Source organism: Salmo trutta, chromosome 28, assembly GCF_901001165.1.
Source record: "Salmo trutta chromosome 28, fSalTru1.1, whole genome shotgun sequence".
Classification (NCBI taxonomy): domain Eukaryota; kingdom Metazoa; phylum Chordata; class Actinopteri; order Salmoniformes; family Salmonidae; genus Salmo; species Salmo trutta.
The window spans coordinates 30,321,964-30,343,206 of NC_042984.1; the positions used below are offsets into that span (position 1 = coordinate 30,321,964).

The 21,243-nt window shown below is 45.4% G+C and overlaps 1 protein-coding gene across 3 annotated transcripts; it reads left to right on the plus strand.

Moving 5' to 3' along the window:
• Positions 1-3: 3 nt before the first annotated feature.
• LOC115165995 (protein FAM110A) lies at positions 4-20,218 on the plus strand. Of its 3 annotated transcripts, XM_029719581.1 has the most exons (4): positions 8,104-8,201; positions 8,347-8,531; positions 16,717-17,045; positions 17,211-20,218. In XM_029719581.1, the coding sequence occupies exon 4, from the start codon at positions 17,219-17,221 to the stop codon at positions 18,602-18,604; it is 1,386 nt and encodes a 461-aa protein (XP_029575441.1). In that variant the 5' UTR covers positions 8,104-8,201; positions 8,347-8,531; positions 16,717-17,045; positions 17,211-17,218; the 3' UTR covers positions 18,605-20,218. The 3 variants fall into 3 exon arrangements, with proteins under 3 accessions (XP_029575443.1, XP_029575441.1, XP_029575440.1); XM_029719583.1 differs by lacking the exons at positions 8,104-8,201; positions 8,347-8,531 and adding an exon at positions 4-149; XM_029719580.1 differs by lacking the exons at positions 8,104-8,201; positions 8,347-8,531 and adding an exon at positions 8,538-8,691.
• The last annotated feature ends 1,025 nt before the right edge of the window (positions 20,219-21,243 follow it).

Here is a 21,243-nt window from a genome sequence, read left to right on the forward strand (position 1 = left end):
CATACTTATGCACTTGATCTACAACCACGCCGACGATGGATACTTACCTGTAGCGTTATCATATGAGTCTGGAAAACCCTTTACATAAATCTACTGTAGCAAGATAAAACATCGAAAACGGTTAGCCATAACGCACCCGGGAACACACAGTGAGTAAATGATCTACACAGTATTTCCTTGCATTCCAATTCAGCTTTCTACAACCAGAATGAATGACAGACTGTAGGCATGAGAATGGGTCTATCTAGTAAGTTGGATTTTAGAACCATATTATTTACGTTGTTTCATTTTCATGTTTTTGTGATTGCACACCTCTTTCCAAGCAAATGGACTAGAGAAAGGTGTCAAATAATTTTGTGTCAGCCAACTGGCTAACTTGTGTTGACTGGAAAGGTGACCTGTCTCTGGCATTAGTAGTGGACCGTATAGGTAGGTTAATTTACTTTATGGTGCGTGTTCTATGTGACTTGTTATCCTCAAACTGTTGAGATGGGTGTGTTGGGTGTTACCTCCATGGAGGAGATTAGGTGGGTGTCTAATGAATGGGGTGGTTTCGGGAAGGAAGCGGACTAGGCTAGGCCTAACGTTACTTCTCCATGTCCCCGTTGGTATATTTGCACGCTGGTTTCTGTGTAAGGCGAGGGCTGAAGTTCTGCTCCCTAGAAGGGAGCCTGCTGGCTACGTCCTCAATAGTAGTGAGACTGGATACCAACATGTGTTTTCTTAACTTTCTCAGGAACCTTTGATGTTTTAACTCTTCGGGAAGTGCCAGAGTGATAACGAGCTTTAGCAATTAACCATGGCAACGCTTTATTAAGGCATAATGTAGCCTACACACAGACAAGTTGCAACAGTGTATTTATATGGATGTTATTTAGAATTAATTTATGGCAGACGATACCAGTATCACGATACTTGTTAATATCGTGGCAAGGGGGGGACAAACGAAGCAGATTTAACGTTTTTAGGAACACAGCCCTAATGGTGCAAACAAACATCAATCATTATGTTGTCATCCAGAGTCGCGTTTCTTTTATTTTTCACGATATAGAACAACATATTTTACATGCAGTAGCTTTTTAACGGAAGAAAGAGTTTGGTATGCTTCCTTGTTTTCATTTTTGTCATGAAAAAATATTGCGATGCAGGTATCGTTCTGGCCCAATTGTTTAGTAATGAATTTTAGGAGCTGCAGTAGTATCCTTTTCATACATTTCTGGCCTGTCTGTCCTAAATCCTGTCAGATTTAAAGCCTGTAGCAGATGTCAGTATTATTACAATAACTGTCACACACACTGTTAGGGCCTTGAATAACTACACACACACAGAGTAAAATGTTGTCTTTGGGGTAACCAACCAGATTTCACAATATCAAAATGTAACTAACAATCTGGGTTAGTGCCATTATTACCCTGCTTGTTTTGACCTTCTGGCCCATGAGCTCAGACTTAATTAAAAAAGACCTGACTTCAAACTCTGTGCTCTGCTCCACTTGACATAGCAGGAATGGGACAGAGTAGGCTATTAAAAAAAGTGTGGGTGATTTGTCATTTTGTGGGATTGAATAGGAAATCCCCAACATTGCTGGTGTGGTAATAGTTATGTGAAGATGTTAGTCATATCACTCAGTGGCTGACTGTGTTAGGCTGGGCTTCTCTCTGACTGAGTCTGGTTGTTGTCAGTGCTACTGACTCTGTTATCTACCATGTGATGAGATTGCGCTGGCAGCCAAGTAATCCACCAGTCCACTCACCGCTGCATTATGCAACTTCGTTCGTTTTAACTACTAAACTGTCAGATTAAAACACACCATGTTTTAAAAGCCACCTGTAAAACATCCCAACACACTCCAAAGCTGCCCTATTCAATACATTCTCTGTGATTCCTATACAACATTCTCAGGCAGGCTGAGGGTATAGAATAGGTTCCCTAGCTACAGCATGGAGAGAGGAGTGGTCTCATGGCCCCTCACCCTCCTAAGTTATGAACACTTTGGAATGGGGTCAGTGACTCTGCCCTTGACACTGAGCTGAGGACCGAGGAGATTCTCTGTCTACCGCCCTACTCAGTTTGGAGTTTGAGATTATTTTTGCATCTCTCCTTTCTTGTATCAGAGGTAAGCCAAACAGAAGGTATAATAGTTATGATGACATGCTGAAAAGATGGCTAAAGTTTTGACTGAAGGGCGAATAAGATAGCAACAGTGATAACAAAACACCCTCAACTATCTACTGAACGATTAGTCTAGGCATAAAAATCTTTTATGCATTGAAGATTTTGTGGGGAATGCAAGAATGCACTTTTTTTTATATGGACATCAGTCAATTTAAATAGATTCATTCGGCCCTAATCTATGGATTTCATATGACTGGGAATACAGATATGCATCTGTTGGTCACAGATAACTTTTAAAAAAGGTAGGGGCGTTGATCAGAACCAGTCAGTATCTGGTGTGACCACTTTGCTTCATGCAGCGCAACACATCTCCTTCACATAGAGTTGATCAGGCTGTTGACTGTGGCCTGTGGAATGTTGTCCCACTCCTTTTTAATGACTGTGCGAAGTTGCTGGACATTGGCGGGAATTGGAACAAGCTGTTGTACACACCGATCCAGAGCATCCCAAACATGCTCAATGGGTGACCTGTCTGGTGAGTATGCAGGCCATGGAAGAACTGGGATATTTTCAGCTTCCAGGAATTGTGTACAGATCCTTGCGACATGGGGCCGTGCATTATCATGCTGAAACATGAGGTAATGGCAGCAGATGACTAGAAGGGCAATGGGCCTAAGGATCTTGTCACGGTATCTCTGTGCGTACCATTTGCAATTGATTAAAATGTAATTTTGTTCATTGTCCTTAGCTTATGCCTGCCCATACCATAACCCCACCACCACCATGCGGCACTCAGTTCACAATGATGACATCAGCAAACGGCTCGCCCACATGACACCGTACACGTGGTCTGCGGTTGTGAGGCCGGTTGGACGTACTGCCAAATTCTCTAAAACGATGTTGGAGGAGGCTTATTCAATTCTTTGGCAACAGCTCTGGTGGACATTTCTACAGTCGGCATGCTAATTGCATGCTCCCTCATCTTGAGACATCTGTGGCATTGTGTTGTGTGACAAAACTGCACATTTTAGAGTGCAGTTTTATTATCCCCAGCACAAGATGCCCCTGTGTAATAATTATGTTGTATAATCAACCTTTTGATATGCCACACCTGTCGTGTGGATTATCTTGGCAAAGGATAAATGCTCACTAACAGGAATGTAAACAAATTTGTGTACACAATATGAGAGAAATAAACTTTTCGTGAGTATGGAACACTTCTGCGATCTTTTATTTCAGCTCATGAAACATGGGACCGTTTTTATTCAGTGTAAATACTTACATTTCCCGTCATGACAATTATAATTTTTTTTTTTTCAATTAACAGGTGTGCCTTGTTAATTTGAGGAATTTCTTTTCTTAATGCGTTTGAGCCAATTGTGTTATGACAAGGTAGGGTTGGTATACAGAAGATGGCCCTATTTGGTAAAAGACAAAGTCCATATTATGGCAAGAGCAGCTCAAATAAGCAAAGAAAAACAACAGTCCATTACTTCAAGGCATGAAGGTCAGTCGCTCCGGAAAATGTCAAGGACTTTGAAAATGCAGTCGCAAAAACCCATCAAGCGCTATGATGAAACTGGCTCTCACGAGGACCTTCTGAGGAAAGAAAGTTACCTCTGCTGCAGAGGATAAGTTCATTAGACTTACCAGCCTTAGAAATTGCAGCCCAAATAAATGCTTCAGAGTTCAAGTAACAGACACATCTCAACATCAACTGTTCAGAGGAGACTGTGGGGAATCATGGTTGAATTGCTGCAATAAACCACTACTAAAGGACACCAATAAGAAGAACAGACTTGCTTGGTCCAAGAAACACAATAAATGGACATTAGACCGTTGGAAATCTGTCCTTGAGGTCTGAGTCCAAATTTGAGATTTTTGTTTCCAACCGCTGTGTCTGTGAGAATGGATGATCTTCGCATGAGTGGTTCCCACTGTGAAGCATGGAGGATGAGGTGTGGGGGTGCTGGTGACATTGTCAGTGATTAATTTAGAGTTCAAGGCACACTTAACCAGCATGGTGAAGGGGTTAAACCAAGGCCTCATACCTTCTTTTAAAGGGTTAATAAGTTGTTTTATGATAAACTGTTAGGTCTCCTCTCAGGAGACTTCTGTTTGTGAACACCTGTTTTGAGTGTTGTGCCCTTCAGACACTATCAGAAGGCGGAAAATGCCTACGTTCATACTCCTGTCTGGGCCCCACCGTGGCTGTCTGAGGTTCTGAGAATACCACTGGTTTTCTGAGAACACAAGGCTGCCGCAGGCCTGATGAAAACAGCCACTTGTCAGAAGATGCTTAGACTCGTTCACCTTGTTATGACCTTATACTTGTCATGAAAGGTCAAGCTTCGGTCAAACCCACTTCTGAGCTTTTAATTGATGACAAGATGGTTGCTGCTGTCAGGGGAAGGTTAGATTTATTAAAGTGTTGCCAGGGAAAGTCACGCAAGGGGAACTGGTGAGGCTATATAAGTTACAGGATGTCTTAGACACTTTGCAGAACCTGGGGAGAGCTATCATATACTGTACTCTGTATCAACTTCTGCCTACAATTGTATTACTAAAGGAGAATTGTAATACGTAAACAAAGAGTATGTTTCCTTTCTACTACACATATGTATGTTTGATAATTAGATAGACCTGATCATGTGTTGAAGAAATTGACCAACAGTGGCTACCACAGCATTCTCCAGCGATACGCCATCCCATCTGGTTTGTGCTTAGTGGGCCTATCATTTGTTTTTCAACAGGACAATGACCCAACACACCTCCAGGCTGTGTAAGGGCTATTTGACCAAGGAGTGCTACATCAGATGACCTGGCCTCAACCCAAATGAGATGGTTTGGGATGAGTTGGACTGCAGAGTGAAGGAAAAGCAGCCAAAAAGTGCTCAGCATATGTGGGAACTCCTTGAAGACTGTTGGAAAAGCATTCCAGGTGAAGCTGGTGAGAGAATGCCAAGCGTGTGCAAAGCTGTAATCGAGGCAAAGGGTGGCTACTTTTGAAGAATCTAAAATGTAATTGTTTAACACTTATTTTGGTTACCACATGATTCCATGTGTTATGTCAACTTTTGATTGGTACTGTATATACAGTGCATTCAGAAAGTATTCAGACCTTCACTTTTTCCACATTTTGTTACGTTCTTATTCTAAAATTGATTAAATAGTTTTTTCCCAACATCGATCTACACACACTACCCCATAATGACAAAACAAAAATGGGTTTTTATCACAAACAAATGTACATTTTACATAAGTGTTCAGACCCTATACTCTGTACTTTGTTGAAGCACCTTTGGCAGCGATTACAGCCTTGAATCTTCTTGTGCCAAGCTTGTAGCGTCATACCCATCTGTATTTGGGCAGTTTCTCCCATTTGTTCTCTGCAGATCATCTCAGGCTCTGTCAGGTTGGATGGGGAGCATCACTGCACACCTATTTTCAGGTCTCCAGAGATGTTTGATCAGGTTCAAATCCGGGCTCTGGCTGGGCCACTCACGGACATTCAGAGAATTGTCCCAAAGCCGCCACTCCGTTGTCTTGGCTGTGTGCTTAGGGTCATTGTTCAGTTGGAAGGTGAACCTTCGCCCAACTCTTTGTGCTTTGCTCCATTAATCTTACCCTCTCCTGACTTGTCTCTCAGTCCCTGCCGCTGAAAAACATCCCCACAGCATGACGCTGCCACCAAGGACTTCACCGTAGGGATGGTGCCAGGTTTCCTCCAGACTTGACGCTTGGAAATCAGGCCAAAGAGTTAAATCTTGGTTTCATCAGATCAGAGAATCTTGTTTCTCATGGTCTGAGAGTCCTTTAGGTATCTTTTGGCAAACTCCCAAGCGGGCTGTCATGTGCCTTTTAACTGTGGAGTGGCTTCCGTCTGGCCACTCTACCATAAAGGCCTGCTTGGTAGAGTGCTGCAGAGATAGTTGTCCTTCTGGAAGGTTCTCCCATCTCCTCAGAGGAACTCTGGAGCTCTGTCAGAGTGACCATCGGGTTCTTGGTCACATCCCTGACCACGGCCCTTCTCCCCTGGTTGCTCAGTTTGGTCGGGCGGCCAGGTCTAGGAAGAGTCTTGGTAGTTCCAAGCTAATTTCATTTAAGGCCACTGTTCTTGGGGACCTTCAATTCTGCAGAATTGTTTTTGGTCCCCTTCCCCAGATCTGTTGCCTCGACACAATCCTGTCTCGGCGCTCTACGGACAATTCATTTGACCTCGTGGCTTGGTTTTGCTCTGACATGCACTGTCAACAGTGCGACCTTATATAGACAGGTGTGTGTGCCTTTCCAAATCATGTCCAATTCATTTGATTTACCACAGGTGGACTCCAATCAAATTGTAGAAACATTTCAAGGATCATCAATGGAAACAGGATGCACCTGAACTCAATTACGAGTCTCATAGCAAAGGGACTTTTATATTTCTGTTTATTTGTAATTAATTAGCCAACAAATTATTACAAACCTGTTTTGTTCATCGTTATGGGTTATTGTGTGTAGATTGAGGGGAAATAAATATTTAATCCGTTTTAGAATTAAGCTGTAACGGAACAAAATGTGGAAGAAGTCAAGGGATTGGAATACTTTCCGTGTGTGTGCATGCACACTACCATTAAAAAGTTTGGGGTCACTTAAATGTCCTTTTTTTCGAAAGAAAAGCACTTTTGTCCATTTAAAACATGGTTGGGCAACGTCTGGCCTCCGGGCCATCTTTATATAAAAAAAAAAAAACAGCCATTTTGCTGGTCAACTACCATATTCCAAAATTCAATGACTGTCACAGCTGTGTGTGTGTGTTCCACAGCAGTTAGAGCTAGGGCCTGCTTGGGCATGCTGATGTGTAATATTGTACAGTAATGTGAGCGCGTCAGATTGAGTCAGACTGGTTTACAGTCTGTCCTGTGGAATGTATGTATGTGTGTCTGAGGCCAGGCTTATCTGGTGTGAGAGCTGGGCAGGGCTGGTGCTGCTGTAATAGTAAACCTGCACCCCATATCCCTTTTCACTCTCAACTAAAAAAATAATGCAGAACATGGATTGTTATGGAGAATGTGATAGAACGGTAGCAGTCAGCCATACAGTAGCTGTTATAGCGGGAGAATACCAATCATAGACTCACTCTGTTTAATCCTCTCCGACACCTACCTTGCGGCTGGCGCAGGTGGAACAGGAGCAGTTGTCTGGTACGCTCAACTACACTTGGGTTCCCATGGCGATACATTACCATAGCCACTGGGTACACTTTGGAAGTTGTTATTGATGTTCAGTAGTTGTTCTGCTGAGCTTGTTCCCCTGGCAGAGTGGTGTCGGTTTCAAAGCAGCAGAGGATGGAGGAGGAGGAGAGACGGGGTAACTTGACGGTCTGTCTGCAGGGGGTTCAGCTTTAGGAGGCGGTGTGGGATCATAGGGATGTTCGTCGCTGGAGTTGTGAACATGACCTACTCTGGGGAAGGCAAGACAGATTTCTCTGATCGGACTGGTCTCGCTGGGCTCTGTTTTAATGGGACCCTGAGGAGGACGTTATTTGGTGGGATACAACTTTGTTATTAACTGGACGTTTTTAAATCATGACATAAATATTACTGATTTAGTGTTGTTCTTTACCATACACACAGCTAGCTAGTGAGATTTTGAGTGGAAGGCCAGTGCGATTCTCGCTGTGTCAGGAAAATGAGAGAGTAGTTTCATTATTCTACCCACAGAGCCCTGTCCATAGCACCCCACCCTACACATCGGTTGGCCATAAATAAGCAAGACATGCATGTTTTGGACTGTAGAAGAGAAGTACTGTAAAGTCTGGGCCTTGCTTACAGGAAGCCATAAAGCTGCTGATATGAATTTACTTGGATATAGATTCACACAGGGCTGGGTTACATAGCCTAGTCCTTTCCATGTACTCCCAGTAGGACTGCTGCTGTAACACAGGCCAACCAGGCTTAATGACGGGATATATCCTCAGCCACACCGGCACATCATTTTCTTGTCTTTCACCCAGCTTTCTCTGAGGTATTTCACTGTCTAACAGACCAGAGGTGTTTTTCAGCTGGAATAACCTCTGGAGAAAGTGAAAGTCCATAGAACGGGTAAGAGATTATTTGTTCATGGGTTTGTTAGGGACAAATTATTTTTATGGTGGTTAAAGATGATGCTTTAAATTTTGTTTTGACAGTTGACTGACAGTTTACTGGAATCCTTCACTGGGACCATTCCTTTGCTCATCTGTCACAGGTAAAGGAAAATGTGTTTGGGCTAACCCTTTAAATGGGAAGAAAGTGTAAGGGATCTCACGTGACTGAGGAAGAGGCCCTGCCTTGCTGCTTCCTGCCTCCAGAGTGGCTCTTCCTGATTCAAGGCGAAGGGTGGAGTGAGCGCAGGAGGAGTATTTCAGTGAGGGAGTGAACCAGCCTCTACAGGTTTGTGTTCCGTCAGAACTCCGCATACACACACTCACTCAGGACCCAGATGCATGCTCTACATTCTCAGTCAGCTTTCACTCTAGAGGGCTTGATTCTCCAGTGTTCTGGTCCAGATCTTTGAGACTCAGCTGAGGATTCCACTCGTGAACACACACAAGTAAGTAAACTAGGACTATCTGGACGAGCTGACCGAACAGCCGGAGTGTTTAGAAGTGGTTTGTGTTCGTTTGCTTCTACAGCAGGGGGCTTGGGTGTTCTGTTATTTTAGGTAACCAACCTTTGACTCAAGGGAAATAACTTTTGTACTCCAGAATGTAAATGATATTCGTATTAACCCGAAGCACATTCCATTTGTAACTAGATGCATGTAATTTGTAAGTTTGCAGTATACAGTTGAAGTCGGAAGTTTACATACACTTAGGTTGGAGTCATTAAAACTAATTTTTCAACCACTCCACAAATTTCTTGTAAACGAACTATAGTTTTGGCAAGTCGGTGAGGACATCTACTTTGTGCATGACACAAGTACCTTTTCCAGCAATTGTTTACAGACAGATTATTTCACTTATAATTCACTGTCTCACAATTCCAGTGGGTCAGAAGTTTACATACACTAAGTTGACTGTGCCTTTAAACAGCTTGGGAAATTCCAGAAAATGTCATTGGTTTTAGAAGCTTCTGATATAATTTGAGTCAATTGGAGGTGTACCTGTGGATGTATTTCAAGGCCTACCTTCAAACTCAGTGCCTCTGCTTGACATCATGGAAAAATCCAAAGAAATCGGCCAAGACCTCAGGAAAACAATTGTAGACCTCCACAAGTCTGGTTCATCCTTGGGAGCAATTTCCAAACGCCTGAAGGTACCACGTTCATCTGTACAAACAATCGTATACACACCATGGGACCACACAGCCATCATACCGCTCAGGAAGGAGACGTGTTCTGTCTCCTAGAGATACTTTGGTGCGAATCAATCCCAGAAAAACAGCAAAGGACCTTGTGAAGATGCTGGAGGAAACCGGTACAAAAGTATCTATATCCACAGTAAAACGAGTCCTATATCGACGTAACCTGAAAAGCCACTCAGCAAGGAAGAATCCACTGCTCCAAAACTGCCATAAAAAAGCCAGACTACAGTTTGCAACTGCACATGGGGACAAAGATCGTACTTTTTGGAGAAATGTTCTCTGGTCTGATGAAACAAAAATAGAACTGTTTGGCTATAATGACCATCGTTATGTTTGGAGGAACAAGGTAGAGGCTTGCAAGCCGAAGAACACCATCCCAACTGTGAAGCACGGGGGTGGCAGCATCATGTTGTGGGGGTGCTTTGCTGCAGGAGGGACTGGTGCACTTCACAAAATAGATGGCATCATGAGGTGGGAGAATTATGTGGATATATTGAAGCAACATCTCAAGACATCAGTCAGGAAGTTAAAGCTTGGTCGCAAATGGGTCTTCCAAATGGACAATGACCCCAAGCATACTTCCAAAGTTGTGGCAAAATGGCTTAAGGACAACAAAGTCAAGGTATTGGAGTGGCCATCACAAAGCCCTGACCTCAATCCCATTAGAAAATTTGTGGTCAGAACTGAAAAAGTGTGTGCGAGCAAGGAGGCCTACAAACCTGACTCAGTTACACCAGCTCTGTCAGGAGGAATGGACCAAAATTCACCCAACTTATTGTGGGAAGCTTGTGGAAGGCTACCCAAAAATGTTTGAACCAAGTTAAACAATTTAAAGGCAATGCTACCAAATACTAATTGAGTGCATGTAAACGTCTGACCCACTGGGAATGTGATTAAATAAATAAATCTCTCCACTATTATTCTGACATTTCACATTCTTAAAATAAAGTGGTGATCCTAACTGACCTAAAACAGGGAATGTTTACTAGGATTAAATGTCAGGGATTGTGAAACTGAGTTTAAATGTATGTTAACTTCCGACTTCAACTGTAGTGAAGAAAACCAAGCGTATGAAGACTTCTATCCATCAAGACACAGCAGCTGTCCATCCTCTGGCTCCTGTGGTCTCATGGTTGCTTGAATTTTCCTAACCTAAATACTGGCCTTGATTATAAAATTTGGCAGCTCTGCTTCAAGACAATCATCTCTTGCCCTAATTGGGTGAAAGTATGTATGGCAGTGGAAGAATTTTAACAAACACATTCTTGCCAACAATGCATTTGAGAATGAGCATGTTGAAAACCATGGTGATGATAATGATGTAGGGCAGTTGGGATAATGTAGCTTTAAGTCAGAATCACATGTCGGCTGGTGAATGTTTTCTCTGCTGTCAGCCTGTGTGTATAGGCTAGTGTATAGAGGACATATCTCCTCTGGCCTTCAGCTAAAACAAACAGAAAATCCCCACTCTCTCAGGGGCACTTTGGGCTTTCTGCCTGCATATGGCAAAACAACCCGGGATTCCAGGGGTTAATCATTGGATGATTACTGCGAAGCATTTGTATCCAATGAGTATCTGTGGGAAAGTGGGGTTCTCTGGCAAAGCCAACACTGAGGCACCGCCGACGACTCAGCCCGGCCACTCTTCCCCAGCGTCACGTCTCTGTGATTGCTGGCTGGCTGGCTAGGGACATGTCTGTGATTGCACCCCCGCCTGCATTTTGGAATGCATTCATTGCTGAGGGGGGATTTGTACTCCCTATCTCTTTCCCCTTAGGCTGAGCTACCACAGTAAAGGCCAGGGCTGTGTAATTGTCTTGTCTATACGGTGTTATCTAACATTAAGACTAGTCATGATGAAGAGGGATGCAAGGTTGTAAGGTTGCTCAGCAGGGGACTGAACACTGAGCCCTAGGGTTTTCAGAGAAACATGAACGCTTGTGAACGTTATAATAGAGATGACAATTGAGATTGAGTTGGAACACTTTGATTTGTTAGTGTAACTTAGGGCTATATGGAACACTGTCTTTTCCTCTGTCAACATGACTGATGTGGAGTGTTTTTCCTAGTAGACCTACTTTTGGTTCAGAATTGTATTTGAATCCCTTTCTCTTTTTTCCCCTAGTGGGCTAATGTGGACAAATTACAGATGTCTTTGTCCGTATGTTTGCGCTACAGAGCTTAGCTCCCCTAGGAGCGCTGTACCACCTGCTGTTGTTTCATTACCTCATTTAGCCTAGGCCACACACGGTTATACACTGCTCAGTTTAGCGAGAGATGGGTCAGTGTGTATTTGTGTGAAGGATGTATTTTGTGTGTGTGCATGTTTGCGTGCCATGTCTGTCTGTGTGAGGGGGGTGGGGAGCAGTAGAGTAGACAGTCAGTTGGGATCTCCACTGTATGTAATTGTGAATGGGATTTTGTATCCTGAAGCCGTAGACAGACAGTGATGGGTTAGAGGGGGAGTTGTGATCTAATGACTAGCTCTAATCTGACTCTCTGTTGACTTTGTCCTGCTGGGAGTGTGATTGTTAAGGCGGGGGTGTTGGCAGGCACAGAGAACATCTGTACTTGTACCCTAACGGACACTCTAGTATGGGTTTCTCGCCATCCATCTCTCAGCCCAATCTGCATTAGCTTAACTTTAATGCGTTTCAGCATGTGTGTGGAGGATATAGACATTGACCCTATGCCATAAGGTTACAGGTTTTAGATCCCATGAGATTTGCTGATACTGTGGAGTTGCAGCAGCAGTCCTCTCCTGGGAAAACTTATCTTCTTTACTCCAGTAAAACCTCTTAAATCCCCGCCTGGAGACAGTGGTTGATAACCTCTGAACTGTTGGGTGACCATAAATCTGGAGCACAGTTGGTGGTGGGGTTAGTGGGGACAATCAGTCTCTGTGCTATCCATTGGGTGGCCAATGGTTGTTTTTAGTAGAGCTATTTTGGTTTTGGTCTTTTTACAGGTTTTATTGTTGCTGTGAGTGAGGTTATCAAGTCTGACATTTTTATACATTTCCTTGCTCTGTAGTCGGCCTGTTAGATTAGTGTTAAAGGCCTATACATAGCTCCACAGAGTGCGGTGAGTTCACAGCTCTGCAGGGTCTTCTAGCCTCTCAGTCCAGCAGGACAGACAGTCACACCATCTGACTGTTTGTTTGTATATCCATCTCGGTCACGTTTCCTGTTGTGAAATGCGTCACTGCTTCCTTCTATATGTGTGATGTAGCCTACCTGAGAAACCACGGCCAATGGCAGCTTCGCTTCCCCCTCTTTCTGTGCTGACTCCTCTGTAGAAGGTGGCACCCCTGTTGTCCTTCACTCTGAGGTCAATGTCCAGCAGGCCAAGGCTACTGGGGGAAACCAGCTGACTCCTGATTGGCCGGCTCGCTTGGCTCCTGACTTGAAACTGCTTTCCAATTCTACTGTCTGCCACTTTAACCTTTTTTCAATAGCACCACTGCCTGACAGAAGCCCTTTTATCCTGAAGGATATGAATTGTAAGGCTGTATTCTTCAGGAATTCCTCTGTAAACATAACTCTGTTCAGTCATGCTCTCTTCCTCACTGTCTCTTAAACCCCCTGCTCTCTGTCTGTCTCTGTCACGTGATAGATATTATGGGAGAGGCAAATTGCTTCCAGTCACATAATTCCCCTGTAATTACCCCTCATGGCTCTCTTGCCATGTACTCTGTGGGCTGCTTTTTCCTTTCAGCCAGAGGCCACTGGGTTGGCGCTGACCACAGATAGGAGCACCTGTGGCTTCATGTGCTTTTCTCATAAGGCATAGCGTTCTCCACTAATCATCAGCTGGATGAAAAACTGTACAGTCAACGAAACAGAGGTTGAATATCGCTGTTAGCTGTGCGCTCCCTAACCAGGCTATTTCCATTCTCTGTTTCCTGTGGTCGTTCCAATCACAGTGAGTGATGTAGTTGAATGTTCAGCCAGGCAGGCAGCGTGTCCAGGGGCTGTCTCAGCCAGCCAGCATGCCATGCAATTGGAGGTGTTTCTGTTTCTGACAGGAGGTATTCCTGGCCCTTTCTTTCCCCCCCTGTACAGTTGCCAGGTTGCTGAGGGCCTCTTGTTATTAGATCAGTTCACACCTCAGCCTGGGGCAGGAACTAGTTAAAGTTGAATTTATTTGCACCAAAGAAAACGAGTGCTAAACAACAATACAGATAAAATAAAATAAAACAACAGTGACGTTGACGTTTATACAACCACACCCAAAATACATTGTTAGGTTATGGACCTGCACTGTGTTGGTGCTTTTCCAACGAGACTGCTTTAGTTCGGCTGGCTACCCGAACGAGTGGCTCACATACTCCCTTAAAAGACCGTCACTTGAAAAAAGTGGCAATAGTACTGTTTGTCCATTTTGAGACGCTGTAGCCATGACACTTTCTCAAAATAGTCACAATTCATTTAAGGAAACTCAAGAAGTCTGTCATTAATTGTTTGTTTTTTTTGCCAAGGAGATCTTAGTCGCGCAATTTTACAACTAAGATGTTTGGTGCAGTATTTCTCAATGAAAATATTTACATGAAAACAAGTAATCTCTCGTTGAAGGACAACAAAGACTTTATTGAAGAATCCCTACTGTTGACCAATCACAGACAAAGGGTCCTAGACTTCGGCACCCGAACTTTGGCTGGCCTTGTGTGCCCGAACAGCTGACAAAACCCTCACCGAAGCCCAAAACGAACAAAAACGTCATAATATATGCACAAACTCTTCCGAACTCTTTCTGGGAAGCATGAGGAACGCTTTTACCCCCCCCCTCCCCACACACCAGGGTGTCGCCAGTGTTTTATGTTAATGTTAGCGTTATTGTGTTTCCATCAGGCGTGTGACACTAAAGACTTGTGGCAACCAGAATCAACAACCTCTGCATCATTCAAGACTGTTGCTTTGTGGCGCGTTTTAAAGTTTATTTAGCCGTATTGTTATGTAGATGCCAGCTTCGAAGTACCCAGGGCTTTGCCTGGGCTCCAAGTTAGAGCAGGTCCGCTGGATCCATGGCCCAGTGAGACACGGGTGCTGGCCTGTGATGGGGAAACAAAACTCTGAGCCTTTTGGGTAAAACACTTGGGTAAATCTTCATTTTGTAAATGCGGCAACAACTGTGGATCTACCTCTGAATGACAATGGCTGGTGCTTCAGGAGGAGATGGGTAGGTCGTGTTTAGACACCTTCCTTGTTAATACACAGCATTTGGGATTCATAGCTGTATCACTGGCTGGGGGCACAGATAAAGCGAGGGGCTGGAGAGTGGATTTCAGGATTATACCATCTGTTAGGGTGGGTTTTATATGGGCGGTAGGCAGTGGCACCGTCCAGGAAGAAAATGATTTCCCTCTCATCACCAGGAACAGGAGTTTATGATAATTACCAGCACAACAATTTGTTTGTGTGATTTACATCCAGTATGTGTAACCATACAATAATGGTAACCACACACTAGCAGGCTTGTGGTAGTTAATTGGGCAGTTGATTTTAGGTCGGGGGGGGGGGGGGTTACTGAGTCTCTTGTCTGAATGATATGTGGGTTCGGGAAAGGGTACTGTCTGTCTGAGATTTGTCTAGCCTCTGACCAGCAGCTGCTGTGTTGGAGTGTTTGACAGTGTCCTGCCCTCATGTGTATGTCAGTGGCCCTGTAGGGCTGCAGCCTCGCCTGCGTGTTTGAAGAGTTGTGCAGTAACTGTGGATGTGAATGATGTCGGGGTCTTGAACAGACACCAGAGAGCCTGCCAGCCACCTCGCCCCTCTGCCTGAGCAACTGTGCCGGCTATTAAAAGACCTGCCTCTTCGAGACGTGTGTGTGTGTGTGTGTGTGTGTGTGTGTGTGTGTGTGTGTGTGTGTGTGTGTGTGTGTGTGTGTGTGTGTGTGTGTGTGGAGAGATTGAACTGCACAAGACAATGCAACCTTGTTTTATGTGCCACTGTCATGATTACAGTCACGTCCTTCCTGTTTTCTCTCTTTTGTTCTCTCCGTGCTCCCTACGGCTCACCTGTTTTACAGACCCTTTGTTGAGTCTTTGCACACTGTACTGTACACTAACCATTCCTATGTTCATATCGATCCATTCCCCTACGTTTTGGTAGCTGACTGGGTAGACTCAGGGTCATACTATATTTTACATTATTTTAAAGCAGGATGTGGCATATCGAGGCATTTCCTACTAGTATTCTATGCTCTACTTCGGTGGGGATTTCTCCTTTGGTTTGTCACATGCAGCGGATGAAAGGAGCAGTGTGAGTTGTTACACTAGTACGTGCTGCTGCCTATCGGCCCTGCTTTCTCTCTCTGATGCTGCTGGAGAGGGGGGACATGGGCTCTGGGAGACAGCAAGGCTATTAAAAGATGAATAAACGTACAGAGGAATATGATCGTGGTGATGGTGATGATAAGGGGAAAGAGATGAGCCCAGCCAGCAGTAACGCTCAGTGTGATGTAATTCGGGGCTTTGATGGTGTAACTGTAATGAGAAAAAAATTACATTCGGAATTGCTTTTCAATTCCTCTGAAACTGGGGATCAAGAAAGGAGGAGACCGAATTGGTGGATGAGAGCGGCTGTAATCGGCTGTGAGGATAGACGTGGGAACAGCAAGGGAGCAATTCTCTTCTTTCTCCACATGTATTAAGAGTACTTAAAAAGTCAAATCTTTACCAGGAAGACGGCGACGCTCCTGAGATTGAGGCTTGGAGTGGATATAAAACATGATCAGCTGATGTCTTTACCGTTTTTGAGCTTCTCATATTTCTTCATCCTTTCTCTCGCTGTATGGCTACAGTGTTGAACAAAGAGCAGAACAAGTGGAGCATTTGAGGATGTTGAAATAAGACCCTGTTTGATGCAACTGGATGTAAAATATTGCAGCTTTTTTTACCCACCTCTCCCCCTTTCTTCTCCCTTTCAAATAATTGAATTTGAATGAAAAATTCAGTTTGTTTTGTTGTCGGTGGGGGAGGGGTGCAATTGGTCAGAATCCTTTGACTAAAGCCAATGGCAGCGTAGCTCCCAACCTCCACCCCCTCCCTGCCCTGCTGAGATTCCCAGTCTGGCCTGTGATTGGCTGCCCTGGGACCCAGCAGCTGGAGGCAGTGAGTGTGTTTAGGGGAGGAGTCGGGTGGCGTATTAAAGCCGGCCGGTCTGCTGTCCTTTTGCTTAAGAGTGCTCCTGTGTGCGTTTGTTAATGTGGAGCAGTAACGTTACAGGGAGATTCTCCTGTTAGTCTGACACCGTCTTCCTCTCTTCCTCTCCAGGAGCCCTGCTGGAGCTTCTCTCCAGGAACCCTGAGAATCTGTGGAGCTGCCAGTTGATCTGTTGCTTTTCCTGGACGGACAGAAGGCTCAGGAGATTGAGTTGCTCTGTCAGCCTGGCTGTGTGCTCTAGTAACTAACCAGCTAGGCTAGGCTAACCCCAGGATCTGCCCCCGTTGGGTCACTGAGCCGGACTGATGTGGAATGTGACCCATGGTGACCCAGTCCCACAATTAGCCTTTCAGTGAAGAGGACAGATACACCAGAGGGGAGACGTGAAGAAAGGAAGACAAAAAGGAGAAGTAAGAGCAGCAACAGTAACAGATAAACCGGTAAGAAAGTTAATTGGGCCTTGGGTGGGAGGGAGGAGGAGGAGGGGGGATAAAAGGGGCCATACAAAACACCTATTTCCTCGGGCTTGGGACATTTGTGAGCACGAGAAGGATGTTGACCATTACTGTCTCACACTCTTTACTTTTCTCTCTGCTCTTTCACAGACCCCAGAATGCCTGTAGAGACGCTCCGGCCCTCGGACGGGTGCCTGGTGGGGGTCCCCTTCACCTCAGCCATGCCTTTCCGCATCCTCAACAAGGGACCTGACTACTTCCGGCGGCCCGCGGAGCCTGGAGCACGTAAGCTGAGCGCGGTGGAGCGTCTGGAGGCGGACAAGGCCAAGTATGTGAAGAGCCAGCAGGTGGTGCTCACCAGGCAGGAGCCTGTCAAACCACCCATCATCCGCAAACCTCTGCTGTCCCCGGGCATGATGCTGCAGTGTCGGATCAACGCCCCCCCGGCCCGCAAAGTCCCACGGCGGCCGGCCGACTCAGAGAACGGAGGCGGGACAGGAGGGGTAGGGTGGCGGAGGGGACCCCCTCTTAACCTGGATATCCTCAACAACCTCATCAACGTGTGTGATGGACCCCTGCACTGCTCCCCGTCTCCCATCCCTTCCTCGCCCTCCGCCTCCTCTCCTTCATCAGGGGGGAACAGCATCGGGAATAGACTCTCAGCTGACCAGGAGAGGAGCAACCGAGTCCTGAACAACTTTAAACCTGTTAATAACTGCAACACCTCCTCCACATCCTCCTCTTCCACCTCTCCCTTTAACAACAACAGCCAGGCTTCCCCTGCCGAGCCCAGCCGCCGGCCACCTCCTGTCCCAGCACGGGGTGTCAGGGTGGGGGTGCCAGTGCCCTACAGCACTCCAAACTCAGTGACGGTGCGCAGGGTGGATGTTAGGCCCCAGGCTGAGGTGAGGAAGCCCCTGAGGACCCAGCTCCGGCCTCCGATCAAGCCCAGACAGACTGCCCAGCCCCAGGTAGCCCAGCCCCAGGCCCCACCACCTCCTCCACAGCAGGCCCAACCTCTGCCCCTCACCCCCATGCAGGCTCTCCCTTCTTCCCCACCCTACCTGCCTCCCAGCCCCATGGTGTTCGGGGCCGGCATGATGCCCCCAGCCTCTCCTGCTTTCACCCGCCTGTCCTCAGCCAGCTCCAGGGGGTCTCGTCCTGGCTCGTCCCGTAAACACCCCTCCCTACACCGCTCCAAGTCTGACCTGAGCGACCGGTACTCACGAGCCACAGCCGACCTGGAGCGTTTCTTCAACTACTGTGGGCTGCACCCAGAGGAGGTAGAGGGCATGGGGGGAATGGAGCACTTCGCCAGGGCCAGCTCAGACATTGTGTCTGTGTCCAAGATGCGCAGTGTCAGCACCCCCAGCTCTGAGTGTGAGCAGGCACGGGAACAGGGGGAGGACGAGGACGAGGGTCCTGCCCGACCCGGGGAGCGTGTCCCCTACGGAATCTCAGTCATCGAGAGGAACGCTCGCGTCATCAAGTGGCTATACGGGATCCGGCAGGCGCGGGACTCCAACGCTGTGTCCAACGTTTAGAGGAAAGAGACAGGACGGAGGGGCTCTGGAATGATACCCAGGCCTGCCCCACATGGTGTTTTTTAATTTATTGATAAATCCCACAGACCATTGAGGGGTCTTTGGTATATATTGTTTTTTGTTTCAAGGAGGACATTGTTATTCTGTTGCCTTACGTCATGTTTTAGAATATACCTTTTTTTGTGGGGGGTTCATTATTTTTGAACCATCAATCGTTCAAAGTTGTAGAGCACTCTGGGACACATGAATTCATCTGGGCTGCAGGTCAGGACTGCTTCCCTAGAAGAGCAGGACGAGCAATCACACTTCTCAAACAAACATTGAAAGCAGTCATGTCAGGGATAGAAGTGACCGAATGCTGAGGATGATGTTGATGGGAGTAGACCAGTGATGCTGTGGTCCCTGCTGTCTGTCTGTCACACAGGTACTGAGGAGGCTGTGTAGAGGGTCCCAGAGCCCTGTTGTGTTTGCACTGGGGTTGGAGCTAGTCTGATGATGTAAGAATAGGCTGTGTGTGTGTGTGTGTGAAGAGCAAATAAGACTTAGAACCACATTGATACTGTGAAACATGAAAGCTTCCACAAAATGTTTTTATTTTTTACCTTTAGCTCCAAGACTGTTCATTAATACCGTTGATGTTGCTTTCAAGCATGCAAGTGGAAGTCAATATATTTGTGGGTCATCTCAACAAAGCACAATCACCTGTACTCTCAAATGCAGTGAAAACACAGACACTGTGCACTGCATTGTTTTCTGTATTGCAGGTGAACATGGTCTCTAATCAAGCATTGGTGCCGTTAGTGTTTCTGTTTATTCAGTGAAGAAGTATGTCTGGGTGCGGGTGAGAGAGTCTTGTGGTAAATGGAGGGAGGTAAGTGTAGGGTGGATGAGTAGGGGTGCTGTCCTGGGGTTGGAGGTGAGGAAAGACAGACACTGCTCAATGGAAGGGGGAATCAGGATGGTTGGAGTAGGAAAGAGGGGATTCTCTGAAAGTAAACAAAGTGACTTCGGTTCTGCGTGTCCTCGACAACCTGCAGAGAAGCTGGACCAATGTCTTTTTAAAATTGCAATTTGAAGTTGATACAAAACTATTGTAATTGTACTATTCAACAACTGGTGCATAGCATTCAAGCTTTGTACAAAAGTGCAATCTGATTGTATCTATGCGAACATGCACACAGACAAACCCACACATTATATGCACACAGAATCCAGGCACCAGCCACCTGCACAACATTAGTGTGAATGTTGTGTGTAACTGAATTCTGAAGTATGTGTAATGATAATATGCACTTTGCAGGGTTGGAGACAATTCAATTTCAATTCCTGAAATGACTGGAATTGAAATGGAATTGACCCCATCCCTGGCACACTGCTCTATGTGAAGGGAAAAGAGGGGAGACTGTTTTATTTATGTGATTTCCTGTTCCTCTCAGAGGAGACTGATGGAGGGCTCAGTGGTGAGACAATGTGTGGGTCTAGGACTGAGCTCCAGTCTGTCGATGTGCTTTTGAGGTCAGCAGTGTCTGGCTGCCCAAAGAGTCAAGCTACAATTTGCAACATGGTGTCTTTCTTAACATGTCAATAAAGAATAAAGTTTTAGGAAAAAAAATATTTCCCTGGTCAGTGATTGCTTTCAATGCCTACCAAAATATGAAATGGTGTAGAGTTTGTCATTGAGTTGAATGCCTTAAGATCATTGTGACGACATATGGACATAGACTTTTTAGAGGCTACAGGTCTGCTTTGCCAAGTTCTGAGATTTTCAATGTGATGCAGGTCCAGAGGAACACCCACAGCTGTTTCTAAATCTCCTTTTTGCATGAATTGACAGCAGCACTCCCATGTTTTTTATTTTATCCTGTTTTTCTAGCGTTTCTCATCCATTAGAATGCAAAAGTTTATTTAGTACATCATGCTACAGTTATTTTCTTCCTGATATGGCTCAGGTCCAGAAGAGTGTTGGTTCTGTTTGGGCCCGATTCCGACGTAGAACATTTTGCCTTTTCTTACGCTCGCCATTCCTACGCACCTCTCATTAGTTGGTGTTTAGACCTACCTTAATGCAGGTGCGTAATGGCCTTTGCAGACGTGGTTCCCTTGCGCGCGCTGAATAAATGTAATTCAACTGTTGAAAACCGTCCCACTTGCTGTGTTTTCAGTACATTTATCTTAAGCCGTTCCTTTTAAACACGGTGTACCCTTTTTTTAGTTTGACTTTTGTCGACACACTCAATAGAATATATTTAGAGAACAGGTTCAGAATATTAGGGATCAATGAAAGAAAGCCTTGTAAATACAAACATTCATTTTCTTTTCAGCACCAATTGGTAGTTTTACAAATATTCTGATCTTATTAGGGGTTAGGAAAGCTTTCACGCACAAAAGAGAAGGGTTTGATTCATTCTGGAAAAACGGCGCATTGTTCTTCAACCCATGGTAATGTTGGAAGATTAGTGTACATATAATTGTAATAGGGAGACTAGTGTACAATAGTAGGCTATATATAGCCTTGTCTATTGCCTGCACTAACTATGGAACTTACTGCGCCGTGCGTTGGCTTCAAACTGTTATGGCTTGGTCTGCGCTCTGCTCCATAATTATTTAATTAGCCTACATGTATTTTTATATTATCAACT

Excerpts from the sequence above, each read along its gene's own strand:
- LOC115165995 (XM_029719583.1), top strand. The coding sequence starts at position 17,219 with ATGCCTGTAGAGACGCTCCGGCCCTCGGACGGGTGCCTGGTGGGGGTC.